At 42.0% G+C, this 19,057-nt stretch overlaps 1 protein-coding gene across 5 annotated transcripts in view; it reads right to left on the bottom strand.

Moving 5' to 3' along the window:
- Window positions 1-19,057, bottom strand: part of SNX25 (sorting nexin 25) — a 91,745-nt gene that overhangs the window by 65,571 nt on the left and 7,117 nt on the right. For 4 of the 5 annotated variants that reach the window (XM_061404176.1, XM_061404179.1, XM_061404175.1 and 1 more), the window contains exon 2: window positions 1,804-1,888. In XM_061404176.1, the coding sequence (XP_061260160.1) occupies window positions 1,804-1,888 (85 nt within the window). Of the gene's footprint in view, window positions 1-1,803; window positions 1,889-11,380; window positions 12,428-19,057 lie in introns of those variants that run through there. The other variant, XM_061404177.1, reaches the window with a different exon arrangement.

The raw sequence follows: 19,057 nt of genomic DNA, 5'->3' as shown, positions 1-19,057 counted from the left end.
GGAGAATCCCAGGGACGGGGAAGCCTGGTGGGCTGCGGTCTCTGGGGTCGCACAGAGTCGGACACGACTGAAGCGACTTAGCAGCAGCAGCAGCAGTCTAGAAAATGTGATGTTAGGTAAATCTCTGTCTATAAATGTTCAGAACAAGGAATGACTCCGTCTAAGTAAACAGTACGAGAGAGAGAGCCATTTTCCACCTCTGCCTTCTCCCCACGGTAACTCAGGCACAGTCTTCCATGCCCAAGAGGGTAGAGCCCCACAGGTCATAAGTGGCCCATGACCAGAGTCTCTTGGAACAAAGAACAGTCATTCAACCAGGAACTGCCCTAGTGATGATGACAATAACAACAATTCCATTGATCACACAGATGTCCCTCTGTGGTTTGCAAAGTTTTCAAAAATGCAATTAGTAATTACTCTCCGTGTGCAGAAGAAAAGTCATCTTCTGGGAAGATCTGAGGTTACTAGCTTATGTCACTGGTGCATCTACTGATTTATTCAAGAAAAATGAACACGTATTTCATACCACTGGGTAAAGAGACGTGAACTAGATAAGTGGAGCCTACAGAGAGGGGGAAAGCCATGCTCTTTGAGGTACCAGCTATGCTTCTTTTGTGTCAGCATCTAATCCTTGGACAGTTGGAGTTCTACTGAGCAAACAGCAGGTACTTGATAATTGCTGAATTACATTTCCTGCCCACATTACTGAGATAATTCAGGGCAGTCCAGTGAAAATTGGGCTGCAGATCTAGTGAGATTTAATAGTAAGTCAAAAAGACTTTTAAAAGTCTACCTTCTGCCAGTTTTCCAGGAAATGTAACTTGAGGAGAAAAACTTTTAAGGGTATCTGATATAGAAGAGTAGTTGCCAGTTCTCTCCTAACTTCATACTTAACACTGTGTATTTTCATCTGGAAAACCTCAGACTTTTTTTTTGTATATAATAATCAAAACTGTCAGTTTTTAGAAATTTGATTTTTAAAACATATTTTCAAAACTTTAATTTGATCAAAATATAGTCTCTTTTAAACTTTAATATGTGTAATTACACTTACTCATCCCCATTTCCAGACATATAACACTGTACCCGCCACAGTCCCCTTTCAATCATCTTTAATACAAGTTCCACATCTCTGTCCTTCATTCTTTTGTCAAGGTTGGCCAAGATCCCTTAATTTGGTTAACTGGTTTGTCCATGAGCAAGCCTGAGTGCATTTATTCCCAACAAACTTTCTCTACGTATATCTATTAACAAAAGAAAAAAAAAAAAAAGGCCTCCTGACACCTACTTCAAGTAACAGTGAACAACAGATTCTTGCTTCATATCGTGGAAGTACCCCACTAAGCTGGCTAGTTTCATGCGATCTGCAAATTCCTGCTTAATCAATGTTTAGATCCCATTCATTTAACTGAAACATGGATGTATTGGGGGGCTTCCCTGGTGACTCAGTGGTAAAAGAATCTGCCTGCCAATGCAGGAGACATGGGTTTGTTCCCGGGGTCGGGAAGATCCCCAGGAGAAGGGCATGGTAACCCACTCTGGTATTCTTGCCTGGAGAATCCCAGGGACAGAGAAGCCTGGCGGGCTACAGTCCATGGGGCCACAAAGGGTCAGACACAGTTTGCTGACTAAACAACAACTGGATGTATTTACTATGTCTTCAAGTAAAAATTCATGATGAAAAAAATCCAAATGGCATCAAACAGAGAGAGGATAGATAAATTTGCTGGAAATTACTATTTTCCTTTTAGAACATACTGAATTGCTTCCCGTAGTGATTATATACCCTCACTTAATCCTTACCTTCTTTCAGAGCTTTGTCCATATTATGAGAAATGACTACCCTTCTAGACTGAACTGACTCATTTGAGTTTCCATACACAGGACTCTGAAATATAAGAAGAAAAAAAGATACAGATTACTGAATAAATCACATAAATATAAAACCAAAAGTATGAAAAACCATTTAAACAGACGTTAAAATATTGCTTAACAGATTATAAGGTTCTTCTGGAAAAGTAAATACGTGCTTAAGGTTAAGAAATTTTTGAAAAAGAATTAAGGAAGGATTTTCCCTAGCAGATATCAAGACAGTGTGATGCTAGTGTAGAAATAAACAACTGAATGGTAGAAAGTACAAAAACATCTATACAGAAATGCAAATATATGAGAATTAAGAACATAATGAGAAAAATACTTCATATATTAATAACTCCAAACTGATTAAAGAGCTAAATATTTTCTTAACTAAAAATGTATTTAAAGGAAACAAAGGAGATGCTGTGTTTAATCCTGGGATGGAGAAGCCCTCTCCAAAATAAGACACAAAAAGAGTTATAAAGGAAAAGAAACCTGACAAATACAACTACATAAAATAGGAAATCTCTGTTTGACAAAAGACAACTATAAAATATAACTGACAGACAACACCTGCAAGATGTATAACAAAGGACTATTATTTCATATATACAGAGATCCCAAAACAAGAAAAATAACTCTAAAGAAAAAACCAGGCAAAGAAATTAAAAGAGCAATCATAAAAGATAAACACCAATCAATTTATGAAAAAAAAATTGCACCCTCTTTTTTCAATGAGAAATGCAAATAAGTGCAATGAGACACCACCAGACTGACAAAGCAGTGGCAAAGTGTCATCTAACCTAATGTTGGCAAAGACATGTGGGAATGGCCATTTTCATTCATCGTGAGGGGAAACGTCCATTTCTAAAAGCTTTTAAGAAAACAACTGAGAGCATATCAAAATTTAAAAGCACTCTGTTTATTCAGCAATTCTACTTCTAGGAATCCAGCTAAGATAAAATACTTGCACATTTAAAAAAAAAGTACACATACCAAGACTTTCACTGCTATAGTGACTCTAAGGGAAGAAATTGGAAATAAATCAAGTGTTTCAGTTCAGTTCAGTTGTTCAATCATGTCCAACTCTTTGCAACCCCATGGACTGCAGCACACCAGGCTTCCCTGTCCATCACCAACTCCCAGAATCAAGTGTATATCAATAATCAAAGAGTTAAATTGTGATGGTTCATGTTTTAGAATATAATGCAGCCATGAAAAAAGAATGAATTAGGGACACATATGCCTTCATGAAAAGTTTTCCATGATGGAAAATGTTTGGAAACACATATGCTAAACAATTAAAAATGGTTTCTTCCTCCATATATGTCTGTATGACACAATTTAAAATTTTAATTATAAAAAGGTACTAGTTGGCAAAAACAGAGAGGCAACATGCAGGATTTAAATCCCACTATCAGGCAGCTAAGGGTACTTTAAAGAGAAAAGCTTTTTAATTGATCACATTCCAAAGTGATCCAAAGTATATGTATATTGTAAGCATATGCTGGACCATGAAGAAGGCTGAGTGCTGAAGAAATGATGCTATAGAACTGGGGTGTTGGAGAAGACTCTTGAGACTCCCTTGGACTGCAAGGAGATCCAACCAGTCAATCCTAAATGAAATAAATCCTGAATATTCATTGGAGGGACTGGTGCTGAAGCTGAAGCTCCAATACTTTGGCCACCTGATGTGAAGAGCTGACTCATTAGAAAAGACCCAGATACTGGGAAAGAGTGAAGGTGGGAGGACAAGGGGACAGCAGAGGATGAGATGATTGGATGGCATCACCGACTTAATGCACACGAGTTTGAGCAAGCTCTGGGAGATGGTGAAGGACAGGGAAGCCTGGCATACTAGAGTCCATAGAGTCACAAACAGTCGGACACGACTGAGCAACTGAACAACAAATACTGCATTGGGTGTACTTATTGGTTTCAGGGGCTTCCCTGGTGGCTCAGTTGATAAAGAATCCACCTGCAATGCAGAAGACCCGGGTTTGATCTCTGGGTGGGGAAGATCCCCTGGAGAAGGAAATGGCAACCCACTCCAGCCTTTTTGCCTGGGAAATCTCATGGACAGAGGAGCCTGGCAGGCTACGGTCCATGGGGTTGCAAGAGTCTTACAAGACCTTGTAACTACATCACCACCACCACTGGTTTCAGAGCATAAAAAGAAGCTAGTTATTACTGGAACGTAGAGAACTTTTTTGTGCATGGGAAATATTACAAGTGCTTGACTACAGAGCCACCATCACTCAGGAGGTCTAAATGGCTAAGGGCCCTATCAGCTTCATTCAATAAGTGAGGGTGAGGAAAGCCCTCCGTTCTCAGGCAGCCACCCCAACACAGCTGCAACCAACCCCTGGCCCTGGCCCACCGAACCCTGAGAGCAGAATTTCCAATGCTTAGCTTAGTTTCACACTATCTGTGGGTCAAACGCCAAGACTATCATCCACTTTTGTGATCACTGTTACTAAAAAAAACTCTTAGTGTTAAGATTCCTTAGTTGAAATACTTTTAAAAGCCTTAAGATGTATGTGTTACACTCAGAAAAGAATCCCTTTAGGCTACAAACTGGGCTTCCCTGGTGGCTCAGATGATAAAGCATCTACCTGCAGTGCAGGTGACCCGGGCTCAACCCCTGGGTCGGGAAGATCCCCTGAAAGAGGGAATGGTAACCCACTCCAGTATTCTTGCCTGGGAAATCCCATGGACAGAGAAGCCTGGCAGGCTACGGTCCATGGGATTACAAAGAGTCGGACACGACTGAGTGACTAACACATATATACAACACTACAAATTAAGACATAATATTCAACACTTTCTCAAGGAATCATTAAAAAAAAAAGACAAAACCCTTAATCATAATCGTATAGACAAAAGCCATTTTATCCTAAAAGAAATACACTCTCATCTATCAAAAACTACTTTCTAGTTTCTGAGTAACTTGTTATAAAATTAAATGGTCAAGACATTTTACCGTAATTTTTAAAATTTTAGTTCATGAAAGGAAAAGATGGAAGAAATGAGAAGAATTTTAAAATTCTAGTGCTTTTTAGAACATCAGGCAGGTATTTAAACAACTTAATACCAATAGAGCACTATACTGATAAATAACTTTAACCACAGCTTCTCAAGCCTTTGGCGAACACTCTGGTATAGTTTTCCAAATATAGGTACAGCAGTTTCATGCACAATACTAACCAGATGATGAAATCACAGCCAAATGACGCTTAATTGAGAAGTTCCTGAATTCGGGTTCTTAAAATGGAAACTGTGTTTAAGGGCTGGGAGAGAAGCAGGTGTGAATATGACAACACATGCCTGAGCATATTTTGTACTTAAGTGTCTATCTTTACAGCTTCCTTCAGAACAATTTTGTGCTTATTTTTTACCTTTCCTTTCTCTCCCTAGTTACAGCTTTCCCAATTCTTACCATCTATCTGCACATTTCTTTTCTGTCTCTGCTTCCCACTTAGACATAATACCTACAATAAACATGTTTATCCCTACTCACTGTATTTGAATTAGGCTTTTATGTGCTTTAACTTAAAAAGTTTATGAGAATAACATTTTCTATGTTGCTTCTTTCTCTAAAAGCATTATCAGTTTTCCAGTCTGGTTCTGGAATTCCCTGCACTCTGTCCCCCAGGACCCTTATTAGGAGATAATAAAGAGTTCTTCAGCCCTGTCACCCCACAGCCTGATTGAGAGCCTGGAAGTAAGGAGAACAGGAAGATCAAAGAAAACATCATGGGCCCAAAGTAACTGGGTAACCACACATGGAAAGTCCTTTTTTTTAAGGATTTAATATTTCTGGAACCAGAACCTCTTCATGACTAAACTACAACACTAGAGTAGATTAGTCACTGCACACGCCTTTTCTTTCAGGTCACAGAGGGATGGGATTCACAATCAGTCATCATCCCAGGGTGGAGAGAGAGGAGAGGAAGCGGGGAGAAGGCCGGCAGCTAAGACTCAGGCACGTGAGCACAGCTGTGGCCCAGAGGGCTGTGAGGCGAAACCTGCCTTCTCTCTCCTTCCATTTATAGGTGTGAAAATAGGAACCGCTCACCACAGAGACTTCCCCAAGAGTTGTGTTCCAGCGAATGCTCGCCCCCGGCTCTGCACCTCGCAGTCCCTGCCCCTCCTCAGGGAAAGCCTGCGTCACGCAACCGCTTTCCCAGTAACGCTGGTGCTGGGGAGTGTGAAGCACGTGCGCGCTGTCCTCAGCCCTCTGCCACAAGGCGTAAGTGACAGGAGGCTTCACCATTCCATCCAGAACTGCGGACTTCGAGTGTCGTCTGAGCGGTCAGCCCTAGCCTGGAGCCTGCCATCAGTATCCCAATACGGGGCTTCCCTGGTGGCTCAGATGGTAAAGAATCCGCCTGCAATGCGGGAGACCTGGGTTCGATTCCTGGGTTGGGAAGATCCTCTGGAGGAGGGCATGGCAACTCACTGCAGTATCCTTGCCTGGAGAATCCCATGGACGGAGGAGCCTGGCGGGTTACAGTCCATGGGATCACAAAGAGTTGGACACAACTGAGCATGTGCCAATACTAAGATAGAGGAACATCTGGTGAACCAGAATCCCTGCTATGTAAAAAAGATACACCTTATTCTCCATTTCATTAAGATAAATGAAACTTATCTTCATTTTAAGATTTAAACCTAGCTTGGACCCTACTTGTTGAGGTCATTCTAATCACTCAGTGAGTTCTCTGGAGAGAGAAAGTGAGAAGCCTCAACAAATAATTGCTCATTCTGAAAACGTTCTCCAAAGACAGGGCAAAACCTGAAGGCTTTGCTCCGATATACGAGTCTCAGCATCAGAGAGCAGAAGTCGTATCAACAAGTGCTATCCTGAGTACCTACGTATCAGCTTTCTGTTTACTTCTGGATGTCAGCTTTTAGTCTACAGCCATAATATGCTCCAACTGTCTTCGTGTCAGAATTAAGACACCCTCTCCTGAGGGAACAAGATCTGGAGAGAGATTCCACGCAGACAGTTGGGTACCCTGACACTATTAGCAACGAGACAGCCAGGGGTGACCTGGAACCCAGCTGAGACACACACCTCATTTTCCATTGTTTATGCGGACGACACTGCTTACTGTGTTGCTTCCTGTGGGAGCAGAGACAGGGCTGGTAATTCCTTTCATGCCTATTACCTGGACGACTCAAATAAACAAGTATCTTTCTCCTTCACTATATGCTTCTATAATAAAAAAAATTTTTTTTATGTATTTTGGTTTATTTAAAAAAAAAACTGTACAGAGTTAATGGCGTGATGGGCATAATTTCCTGTAAAGCTACTGAAATGGTGATTTATCTTAGGAAAACAAACACAAAACCCCAACCATCATTAACCACACATTGCTGTCACATGGCCCAGTCTTCCCAAGTATTCGCAGCATCAGACAATCTACTGGGATCTTGTGACTAATATTTTCATTCTTAAGCTATGTTATTCTCAAAACCATGGCTCCTTTCAAACCAACCGTATTCTACCTCATCCTCAAAAAATCATGTAATCAAAAGCAAAGAAACAAAACGACCCACACAGATTCCTTCTCAGGAAGACAGGAAGGGACTGAGGTATGGAAAGGCCACCGGACTTGACTGAGACCCTGATGAAAGAGCGTGACGTGAGTAACAACAGCCCCTCCAGCAATGGCGTCCAGTCTGTAACTGCTGGCTTGAAGAAAGCATTTTGCAGAGTGCCTGGCACCTAGTGGCTAAGTACAACTATCATCACTAATAAAACTCAAAACAGGATCAACTTTCAACACACTGAGGCTAATCGGTTGGTTGGTTTTAACAGCTGATTGGATGGTTTTCTGAAGGGAAAAGAATTGTGGAAATGAAAGCAAGAGAGAAGGATTGAAAGTTAAATCACCAAAGTTAACACACAACTTAATAGAACATACTGTTCCTGAAGTATTTTTGCCTTTGAGGATGTACTTTCCAGAGAGGAAAGTGTCCGTTTCCTGGAGACGTTCTATCGTGTATGGGCCTTTATATTCTCTGTTACTGGTGAAGTATTCAAGTGTTCAAACAAAACCTGGTTTGATCAGAACCAGTTTCTTGGATTGTGCTTTATAATGTTTAACTGTGAAATAAAGAAGGTCTGGTTCACCTTATCAATAGATCAAACTGTATCCAATATATACTGAAAGGTTATCATTTAGGGAGATTGTACTGATACAAAGTACTGGTTTTTTGTGTTTTCCCCCCTCTTAATCGAGTATAATTTCTGTTTTAGATAGAAGAAAGAAAAGCTACTCTCCGAAATTCAAACCTACAAATGTTCTCATATGCTTCAATTTCTTTTAAAATTGCTAGTTCTAATATATCTAGAGAGGGACACATTCTATAAATGTAAAGAATTAAAGCAGCCTATTCACACCATTATCCACAGATAATCCCTACTGATATTTTGGTCTTTTTCCTCCTAGTTGGTGAGGCCATTTCTTACCATGTAACTGTGGACAACTTACTTTCGTAAGGGCCTCAAGGGCCTCATCCGTAAAAGAAAGATAACAATGGTACCTACCTCTTAGGACTGATAAGAGCATTGAATTAACACATGAAGTGTTTGAAACTGTGCCAGGCAATGTATTATTAATTATAAATTACTCTTGGTACTTTATTTTCATATACTTTGGAAGAAATTACAACCACCACATTCACAGATTTCTGCACCTGGTTTTTCACACTCAGTATTTTATTATGAGCATCTTTTATGTAATAAAGATTTGGAATGTTTTGTTTTGAATGACTTACACTGTATTTTAACCATTCTCTTATTACTGTATTATTTACTTGGTCCTCAACACGTTTTTCCAATTTTCCATGAAAAACCTATTCATTTCCATGCTATCGACCTAAGTGTAGCATTACCAAAACTGTTCTAAACAATACTGGAAATGTCTATGAACCACACAGTAGATTTGAACTCTGACTTCAAACAACTGTGTGCCTCAAGAATGCTGTTCTTATCTTTAAGGAGAGTCCTCTACCAGCCAAGGAGAAACTGATCGAACAACAGGGCATGGTGTGTATCGGATGCTGTGAAGCACAAATTACGCAAAGGTGAACAGGAACAGTCCCTGTCAACCTTTTGAACCGATAGTAAGTAACCTACATGCCTTGAAAGTCCAACACTGCGGGGTGTTTCCAGATGGGAAAACGAGGAATGGCCACAAGAGGCAGGTGCAGGTCAGGCCTTCTCTATCCTCGGGGAGCAGTAAAGGAAACCACCCTGTCCTCCAGAAGCATAAATCCCCACCATGATTTCACCTGAAATGAACTTTGGCAAGAGATGAATGGTAGATTACATGGTGAGCAGCTTCCATAGCTTAGTACACACCAGTTATTGGAAGTATTGTTGTGTTCAGGCTCAAGGCCAACCCTGCCTGCACACAAATGTAGGAATCAAGGTTCTGTTTCTATTTTTATAAAGATAATCAGTTAGGTTAGCTCCTGAGACCAGATCCTATGACTGGGTATGAAATCAATTAGATCTTTTCTCTGAACAAGTATGAAACTCAAGTGTGCTTCAGGCTAGGGCACAATCCCATTATTACTACTAGGGCAAAAGCATATGACATCACATGACAGCAGCAAGGCTTAATTAAGACCCAGAAAAAAGTTGGCTACAGTCGATTCTTTGCCATTTTCTCGCTGTGTTATGATGAATATGTCCATTTCTCTGAGATTCAGTTTAAATAATGTCTGTCCTATTTATCCTAAAGGATTGTTATGCATCCCAGAAGACAATGTGCGTGAAAGGGTTTTTTAAAGTGTAAGACTCTTAGTCGCTCAATCGTTGTCAGACTCTTTGAGACCCACGGACTGTAGCCCACTAGGCTCCTCTGTCCATGGAATTCTCTAGGCAAGGATACTGGAGTGGGTTGCATTTACAAAGCAGTATTCAAATACAGATCATTTTTACAATGCCAAAAGTCATAGTTCAAATTTTTTGCAATGTTAATCAAAGAATGATTATTGTTATATTACATGTGATTAGTGTTATGACATAGCATACTTTCAGACTTGACTATCACAAGCAAATTCCTTTAATAATGTTTCTTGGTTATTCATCTACTAAAAAAATGATTATTAACGCAAAGGCAAAATCTCTATTAACTAGTCAACAGAGGTATTTTTTGAGACAGGTTAACATACTAAGGGTTGTTTTTCCATTCAGTTGGACAAATTAGGTTCATGGGAAGAAAAAAAATGTGCTTCATTTCTAATGTCAAGGACTCAGATCTGAAGCTCCTGAGAAAACACACTCCACTTGATTACAAGAGAAATGTAAGTGTATTTCAAACCAGACACAGATTTAGAAACTGAAATTATAACATGCAGTTGACAGTACGCAGGCAGACAGCAGTATGTCTGAACTGGCAAGTAGAGAACAAGAGACTAGGCTGGGGGAGAAGAATGAGGAAAAAGCAAACTGGCTTAGGAAAGATCACTGATGACTGGCAGCAGCTTTTGCATTCCTACAAAGATTTGTGTAAGAAAAATTCTGCAGCCATTTTATCACTGGCTCACACTGTAATTGTGAGCTCATGAGGGAAATCAGAGGTTTTCACATTTCCATCAACTCATTCAATCATCCAACACGCAATGAGGACTCTGCGTCTGCCGCTTAGTTGGGTTCCAGAGACAAAAGTAAATACATTCTCTGTGCTCAAAGGGCTTAATCTATCCCTGATGGAACAGAAGCTCATAATCGAATAACTGATGAGCTCAAACACTGTGGGAGGCTCTGCTTAGGAATTCTAGCGTTCTTCCTATTCTAGGCTCTCTTCTACATTTCGCTCTCCAGCCCAGGTCACGGAAGAAAATCTACTCAAATATGCAATCAATCCAAGAGATCATTTCATAAGAATTCTGAAGTTCAGACACAGTGAATTATAAAAATTATTTTCATAAGAGTTCTTACTGAAACCACTGAATTGAAATGGAGACGATGCCAGCATGGTTGCCCCCGCTTCAAAGCTATCATGTAACTCAACAACTGGATGAGTCACACAGAACTGCTTTTTTTCACAGAGATGCTTTAATGAAAGCAATCACTTTTTTTTTCTTCATTACTGTCCCAAATACCCATAATACCACTCTTATTAAATTTGTTGACTAGCTTTTAAATGAAAACTGGTGATAAAATATTCAGGATCTAGCTGGAAACACATCACATTGGTGATTTGATTCAGTGAGATTTCTAATATTTTCATAGCTCCCTTGAAGCAAAAAGCTGAGCTCCAGGCAGTGGCTTTGATAACATACATGTACTAGATACTGATACGCGTGAGATGGATTACTGCCATAAAAATACTAGATGCAAAAAAAGAAAATACAATTCAATGGAATCTACTCAAAGAGACGGACTTTCACATCCCTTATAACTGGAGGGTAAAAATTATCTACCCCAGCCTAGATCTAGATCATAGAAATTCTTCCATTTCTATATAAAATAAATGTATAGAAATTCAAAGAATAAAACCTTCTCCTTATGAGAAACATGGTGTTAAAGATAAGCTTCAGTGCAGCAGCCACTCCACCTCTGAGCAGAGAGGACAGGTGGTGAGTGTGGGTCCACAGGACAGGGCCGCCGGATACAGTTCCCAGTCTTCTCGGTCTCTGCTGACCTCAGGAAGCCCCCAGCCCCTGCTTGGAAACACATTAACTCATTTTCGAGACTCACTTGGGGATTTTGTTCTAATGCAGATTTCGAGATCCTAATTCAGCAACTATAAGGCATGCCTTTGAAACACAGCATTTTTAGCAAGAATTCCTAAATTATTTATGCACCTTTAGACCACATTTGGCGAAACACTGCTAAATGGTAGTGATGACAAAAGATTATGACCCCTGAGAAAAAGCTAGGAAGTTTTATTTCTTGGAAGATTTATTTTAATACAAGAGTGAAAGTGAGAGAAAGTGGAGTTGCTCAGTCATGTCCAACTCTTTGTGACCCCATGGACTGTAGTCTACCACACTCCTCCATCCATGGGATTTTCCAGGCAAGGGTACTAGAGTAGAGCCATCGTTTTACGTCAATTGGGACAGAGTCACAAAAGACTCACGGAATCTCTTACCACCTCAATAAAATTACCCTCGACACATCCTCCTCCTCACTATCAGCAATCAATCTGCCTCCCACTTACCAAGAAAGTCGAGGTGACCCAGTTTGAAACATCTCAATTCCCTGCCAGCCTCACGGCCTACGAGCCTCTCTCCCTGCTCCTGTTTCTACCTCCTTCCCGTTAGTCTCGAGCCTGAACCCTGTGCCCTGACCCTGTCCACCCAGACACTGCCCTAGCCTGTTAGCATCCTGTCTCTGGGATCTTCAGGCTCTTCCTCTCTACTTTTCAAGATTTCTCTTTAACCCAAAACTGCGGTTAAATCTCTCAACTACAAAACTGCCCAAAGCACACCCAGCGCATACACACCTGTGAAGGCTGCCTTCTCTCCTTCTCAGCCAAGTTGCTAGGGGGCGCCGTGCACCCCATCTCTGCTTCCTCAACTGCCCCTCACCCCTCACCCAAGAGGATCAATGCCATGTCTGCCCCGTGTCCACCCTGCCCTCCCAGATGCCACCCACATGGTCTTCAGTGTCAAACTTGGGGTCACTTTCCCCGCCTCTTTCCGGACCACTAGCCAGGGAGAGGCAGGCCCACCCATGGGGAGGGCAGAGCTAAGACAGACAGAGAGGGGTGGTCCTGAGGGGGTGTGTCCACACGCAGCCTGACCTCCTCCGCGACTCTCCTACCTCTGGGTTATGTATCCTTTTTTAAAATTTTTTAAGAGCTTCAAGAAATTATTTAATAACCAAAATAACTCTAGGGATATTGAGAGAGGTGGATCCAGGTTTTACAGAGATTGGAATTTACACAGTATTGAAGGCTTTCTTAGAAAAAAAAAATACACAATTATGAGCACAAAGTTAGAGACAGAGATGGATGCTTATTCAGAATCAGGAAATAAATATAAGAAACTGAGCAGCCCGTGCAGGTGAACTCAAGCTTCACAACCTCACCTAAATCCACCTCCAAGATGTAGGTGTTCTCCTTAGCTCCATGTTTATAGATGAGATGACCGAGACCTTGGTTGAGTAAACCAATGTATCATATCTTAAGATAATAAATCTCATTGTTTAAAAAAAAAGGGGGGGTGGCATTTACAGGTATAAGTCATGTTTAGAAAACACGTTTAGAAAACACCAGGTTAAAAAAAGTTAAATGGGTTCCTTCACTTGGATTTCTCAGAACGTTAGTACAGCAGTACACAGTAGAAAGCTTCAAGAACTTACGTCTTCAAATTGATGTGACCCGCCCCCCTCGACAAGCCTCTCCTTGCCTCTTCTGTTTTTGCAGTGTATAATAACTAAAAGCATCTCCTAAATTAAGTGTCTACGGGTCACAGTTTAGAGAACTCTGATTTTTCCCAGAACAGAAGAAAAGAACGTATGACTGTTTGGTACAGTATAGACAGGGCAGAGTGGGAACCCGGAGGCTTCACTGCCGTTCCACAAGGTTCTCACACAGAATGGCAGGTGGATCTCACGTTATATGCCAACTAGTAAAATCTTAGTAGCCTCCTGGAATGTTACGTTGAAAAGGATTCTGACGCTTCATCCGGACTCGGGGGGCGGGGGAGAGAAGCAGCCTTACCTGCTCAGCAGTGACTGTCATGAGCACAGAAGGGGGCAGTTGTGACGTCATTCTGAGACCTCTAAAGTGACACTAATTCCTAAACAGATCCTAGAACCATCCCAAAGATGCTCAAGTTTTCTAAAACCTGAATCAGGCCAGACTAATCTTTAATAATTAAATCTTTCTTTAATAATTAAATAATTAAAATAACTGTACAGGCTCCAAAATAAGAAAGACTTGGGTTTAATTTATTCTTCCACTTGCTCTGGGCACATGCTTTAGCCTCTCTAAACTTCAGTTTGGCCTTCCCATGGGGCTCAGTGGTAAAGAATCCACCTGCCAAGCAGGAGATCTGAGTTTGCTCCCTGAGTCAGGAAGATCCCCTGGAGAAAGAAATGGCAACCCACTCCAGTACTCTTGCCTCAGAAATCTAATGGACAGAGCAACCTGGCTACAGTCCATGGGGTCGAAAAAAGCGATATGACTGAACGACTAAACAGCAGAATGGCAAACCTCAGTTTTCCCATTTGTAAAATGAGATTAACTGTTCCTACCTCACATGGAAGACGAACATTTAACTGGGTAATGCATATACATACATACATACAGTAAATGCAATAAACATTAAGTTTAGCTATAGCAATTACTAAGGTATTCACTTTATGGCATTCACATTATGACTCCCGTGGTACATGTGTTTGTCCACTATACTCAGAGCCATCGGTTACAGTAAAATGAATCAAATGTCAGCCATAGAAACCATTTTCCAGAACCCAATATCAATGTCAATTTATAGGCTATAATAAGCAAATGGCAAAGCACTATTCAAAGTAAGTGTTACCTGCGTTGAAGGAGACAGAGTACATAAATCTAACTACTGAGTGGTTATTCTTTGCAAAAGACAGATCTCTTAACATATTTTTTCCAACCTCTCCATAGAGAAGGCCAAGACACAATGACCAAACCAACAGCAATGAGTCTCCCTAACACCTGGAATGAGTCTCCCACACCCCCGGGGGCATAGTTTTCGGTGTGAGAACCATGACAGCCCTGAGAAAACAGGGACAGCTGGTCACCCCACAAACAAATGATCAGCTGAAGTCCCAATAGCTACGTCTGAGTGTGGCTGTGCTGCTCACAAGTGAGACAGAGTGAGTTCTTGAAATACTATTTCCCCTTAAAAGATATCAGGGCTCTTTGTGGAGACATGGCTAGTTCCAGGTGTGAGCAGAAAATACTCAAAATGAACCTGGTCTATTTTGCTATACCAGATAGCAAGAAAACTCTCAGACTTAGTGGGGTCATAATAAAAGGACTAAGGAGTCTACTTGAAAAGACTTCCACTGGCCAGAGATGAGACTGCCTTCAAATAAGAAATTATATAACAATAATTACAACTAATTGGAACCCATAAAATATATTCGAATTCATGAGTTCACAATATTTTTGCAAACACATAACTAACTGGTCACCTTCAGAGGAAGAGGGGGAACCAACTCATTATCTTGGAAAACTGATAATGGGAAAGAATCTAGTATTTATCCTGCTTTTTTATATGAACTGTACCACTGTGCAACCAAAGAGCAGATGATTGGAAAATGTCTCTTTCCAAAAAAATTCAAACCAATAAATAAGAAATGACAGAATTAAAACACCCCTATTGTCACCTCCAACAAATTAACAGATCCAAGTAACTGAGCATCAACAGCTACTAATAAAACAAACAAGCAAAAAATAATCAGATATTATGCGCCTCCTGATGAAAGTTCACACACCACCTACAGTCCTGCCAAAGGGGTCAAACACAAGTCTGATCTGGACAACAGGCAGGACATACAAAGGAAGAAACAACAAACTGAGCTGTATCATTCATGCTGCTGCTGCTGCTGCTGCTAAGTCGCTTCAGTCGTGTCCGACTCTGTGCGACCCCATAGACGGCAGCCCACCAGGCTCCCCCGTCCCTGGGATTCTCCAGGTAAGAACACTGGAGTGGGTTGCCATTTCCTTCTCCAAAGCCTGAAAGGAAGTCGCTCAGTCCTGTCCGACCCTCAGCAACCCCTTGGACTGCAGCCTTCCAGGCTCCTCCGTCCATGGGATTTTCCAGGCAAGAGTCCTGGAGTGGGGTGCCACTGCCTTCTCCTGTATCATTCATATATTGTTGTTTTAGTTGCTAAGTCACGTCCGACTCTTCTGAGACTCCGTGGACTGTAGCCCACCAGGCTCCTCTGTCCATGGAATTCTCCAGGCAAGAATACTGGAGTGGGTAGACATTCCCTTCTCCAAGGGATCTTCTCAACCCAGGGATCAAAGCTGTGTCTCCTGCTTGACAGGTAGATTCTTTACCACTGAGCCACGTGGGAAGCATTCATATGCAAACAGCAAAATCCAGATTACAGGATGCTACAAGACAAATGCTCCAGGTTCTTCAACAGATAACCCACAGGGAAAAGAAAGGATACAGGGAAGACAATTTTTTTCAAATGGGCAAGACTAAACTATAACATCCACGGACGCCCATTCGACTGATAAAACTATAACAACACACAAGGAAGTGATTATTATGGAGTCAAGATGGCATTACTTAGGTGGAAGGGAAGGGGCTGCAATTGGGGTGGACATATAGGGGAGCTTCGGGAAGTTACAAGAGTATTGTCTTTATAATCACTCACCCAACTATACATTCATTTTGTATAATTTTTTTGAAGCTGTATCTTCAATCTTATTTTAAAGGGTTTTTATTAAAAAAGGTAAAAGTGGGTAATTCCCTGGCAGTCCAGTGGTTAGGGCTGAGCACTTTTGCTGCCAAGTCCTGGGTTCAATGTTGAGTTGAGGAACTAAGATCTCACAAGCTGCATGATGCAGCCAAAAAATAAATAAATAAAAAAGGTAAAAGTGTAAAATCCACCATTTAACACCTTCTAATTCAAAGCACTTTGACAAATACCAGTATTTGTATCTTCAAATACCACCACATTGTTCCAAACAACCTCTGAAGGTATTTACTACTTCCACATTTCAGATTGGCAGACTGAGGCTTAGAAATCTTAAGTAAGCTGCCCATTGTCCCACCATTATCAAGGCAGAGTCAGATTGAAATTCAAACGTCTGGCTGACTTCAGGACCATTCTCTGAATGCCTGTGCTCTGCTGATTCCCAGCTATTCATTTACTCAAGAAATGTTTACTGCCCACCTGCTTAATTATGCTAGATGTTAAAGAGACAGAGAGGAGTTTCTGCCTTCATGGAGTTCAGGGGTTAGTGAGAAGGACACAAGGAACCGTGCAAGTATCTATAACTGAGCCGAATACAGTGAAGGAAAGGTGCGTGGTGTCATGAGAATATATGCAGTTGGAAGACAGGGAGAGCTGCTCTGAAGAAGTGACGGCTGAAGCCCGAGGAGAAGTTAATTAGGCAAGCAGGCATTGGGGGCTAGAGACAGAGCAAGCAATACTCAGAGTTGACGTCAACAGAGCGGGCTTAGCACTCTGATGCCTGAGGATGGAGCATGAGGAGTAAAGGTAATTATGACAGGAGACCAGGCTGGAGAGCTATGAGGACCAGGAAGCTGCTGAGGGCTTTTAATTAAACATGGTGTGGAAGAGGGATGGGACTGGGCTTGCATCTTTAAGAGAATGAATTGGAGGAGGGACAGGGAGGCAGACAGAGATGAACTGAGGGGCTACTGCGGTCACCGGGGAAGCACACGATGATAGCTGGGACCAAGCAGGAGAGATGGGAAGAAGTAGGCGGACGTAAGATACTCCAGAGGTAAGGAGACAGGTCTGGAGGATGGGACTGCATGTGGGAAGGAAGGAGGAGATGTCAGGAAGGCCTCGGGCTTCCGGATGGAGGACTTGCAGAAGGTGCCAAACACTGACACAGGAGCAGTGGGAGAGGATCGGGGACCCAATCACAGGACACATGAAAACTTGGACTTGATGGTTTCGGGCCCCACTGAGAGCACCAAGTGAAAAGATCAGGGTAAGCAGTTGAATGAGTGAGTCTAAGTCTGAGCAGATGGTTATCTTTGGGGGGGCGCCCAGGGTAAGACTGCCTGAGAGCCAGATACTTCCACAAATGGGACCTCAAGAATGATCAAAATTCAAATGTAGGAAACAAAGCAACTTCCTGTGCTTATCTAGGGGTTGAAATCTCAGAAAGGTTCAGTGAGGTGGGGAAAAAAACAAATCAGAAGGAACAATACGAGATTAACAGCTGCACCTCAGGAAAAACCCACTGCAATTTCTGGAATGTTTAGGATGTTAATTTCACGTCAAACAAGTTGGCACAATCTGCACAACTATATCTGCATATGAGGAGAGGCCTTCAGAGTAGTGGCTCAAGGTTGGAGACTCGAGAAAGCTCTTGACCCCAGGGGCTGCTCTGAGCCCGGGATACGCCCAGCCGCTCAGTCATCTCTTTTGCAGGGATAGAGAGGAGGGAGACAGAGGTGATGGAGTATCTTCACAGGAGATGCAAACAGATGTAAGCTCCTCTCAGCTTCCATTACAAGGTAAAAACTAAGTTTAATTATACTCGGTGAGAGAAACAAGGCTATACTGTCAACTTCCTTAAAGCACATAACATGGCTTCAGCTCAGGAGGAAAAAAAAAGAAGGACCAAGCCCTCCTGGATCTCCAGTTTGAGGGAACTGAGAGAGCAGGAGCCAAAGAAGAAACACGCTTTTTCACAGACTGGCTCGGGTGACACAGAGGAGCTTCTCTCAAATGTTCTGCAGTCACCAGGTACAGAAGAACATAAGTGAACACACTCATGTGTGCAAAATCCTGCCTGTGGGCTGGCAGAAATAAGAGGAGGACTGCAGGATGAAGCTCGGCGTGAGCAGACAGGAGCAAACTCACCCATACCTACAGGGTGGGTGAGAACTACAGCAAGGCAGGTTATTTTAGAAATGAGTACCTGTTAAAAATGCATCCAACTTTCCAAGAGGTGTAGTCTACACTAAAACAGAAAGCTTACTATTAAATAGATCCTAGTGACCTAAACAAGTTCCAATGTCTTATTCTAAAAGTGCACAGTTCTTTCTGGCTTCCCCCTTGGCCTTGGAGCCATTTTACTTGGAGTCACCATATTCATTTTTCTCTACGTCCAGCTCACGGGTGTTCATACATGGAAGCCCTGGGCTGGCTGACAAATGGACTGGGACTGGCCAGTGCCTAGCATCACTAATAAGCACGGGCCAGCCCTGGGGACAGAGCCCACACACGTCACCTCCTAAATGCATTCTCACAAAGCATTATTCCAGCTGAGGAGCCCACCAAAATGCAACCCAAAACCCACTGGGCTTTCTGGAAAGCTCCACTGTGTTTGGAGAAACTAAATAAGCACACACACCAGGACTAAAGGAGGGTGTAAGAATGATTAACTGAACCCAGCCCCCAGGGTGCCCAGCAGAGTCCCCAGGAAGGGCTGTCTATCTACCCCTGTCTTTGGTCACTTCCATGCAAACAAGCAACCCTCATTTAGAAAGTCACCTAACAGTGAAGTTGGTAAAAAATACAAGC

The sequence above is a fragment of the Bos javanicus genome, chromosome 27 (assembly GCF_032452875.1).
Source record: "Bos javanicus breed banteng chromosome 27, ARS-OSU_banteng_1.0, whole genome shotgun sequence".
Taxonomy (NCBI): domain Eukaryota; kingdom Metazoa; phylum Chordata; class Mammalia; order Artiodactyla; family Bovidae; genus Bos; species Bos javanicus.
Note: the sequence above shows the minus strand (reverse complement) of the source record. Positions and strands in the feature narration are given on the sequence as shown.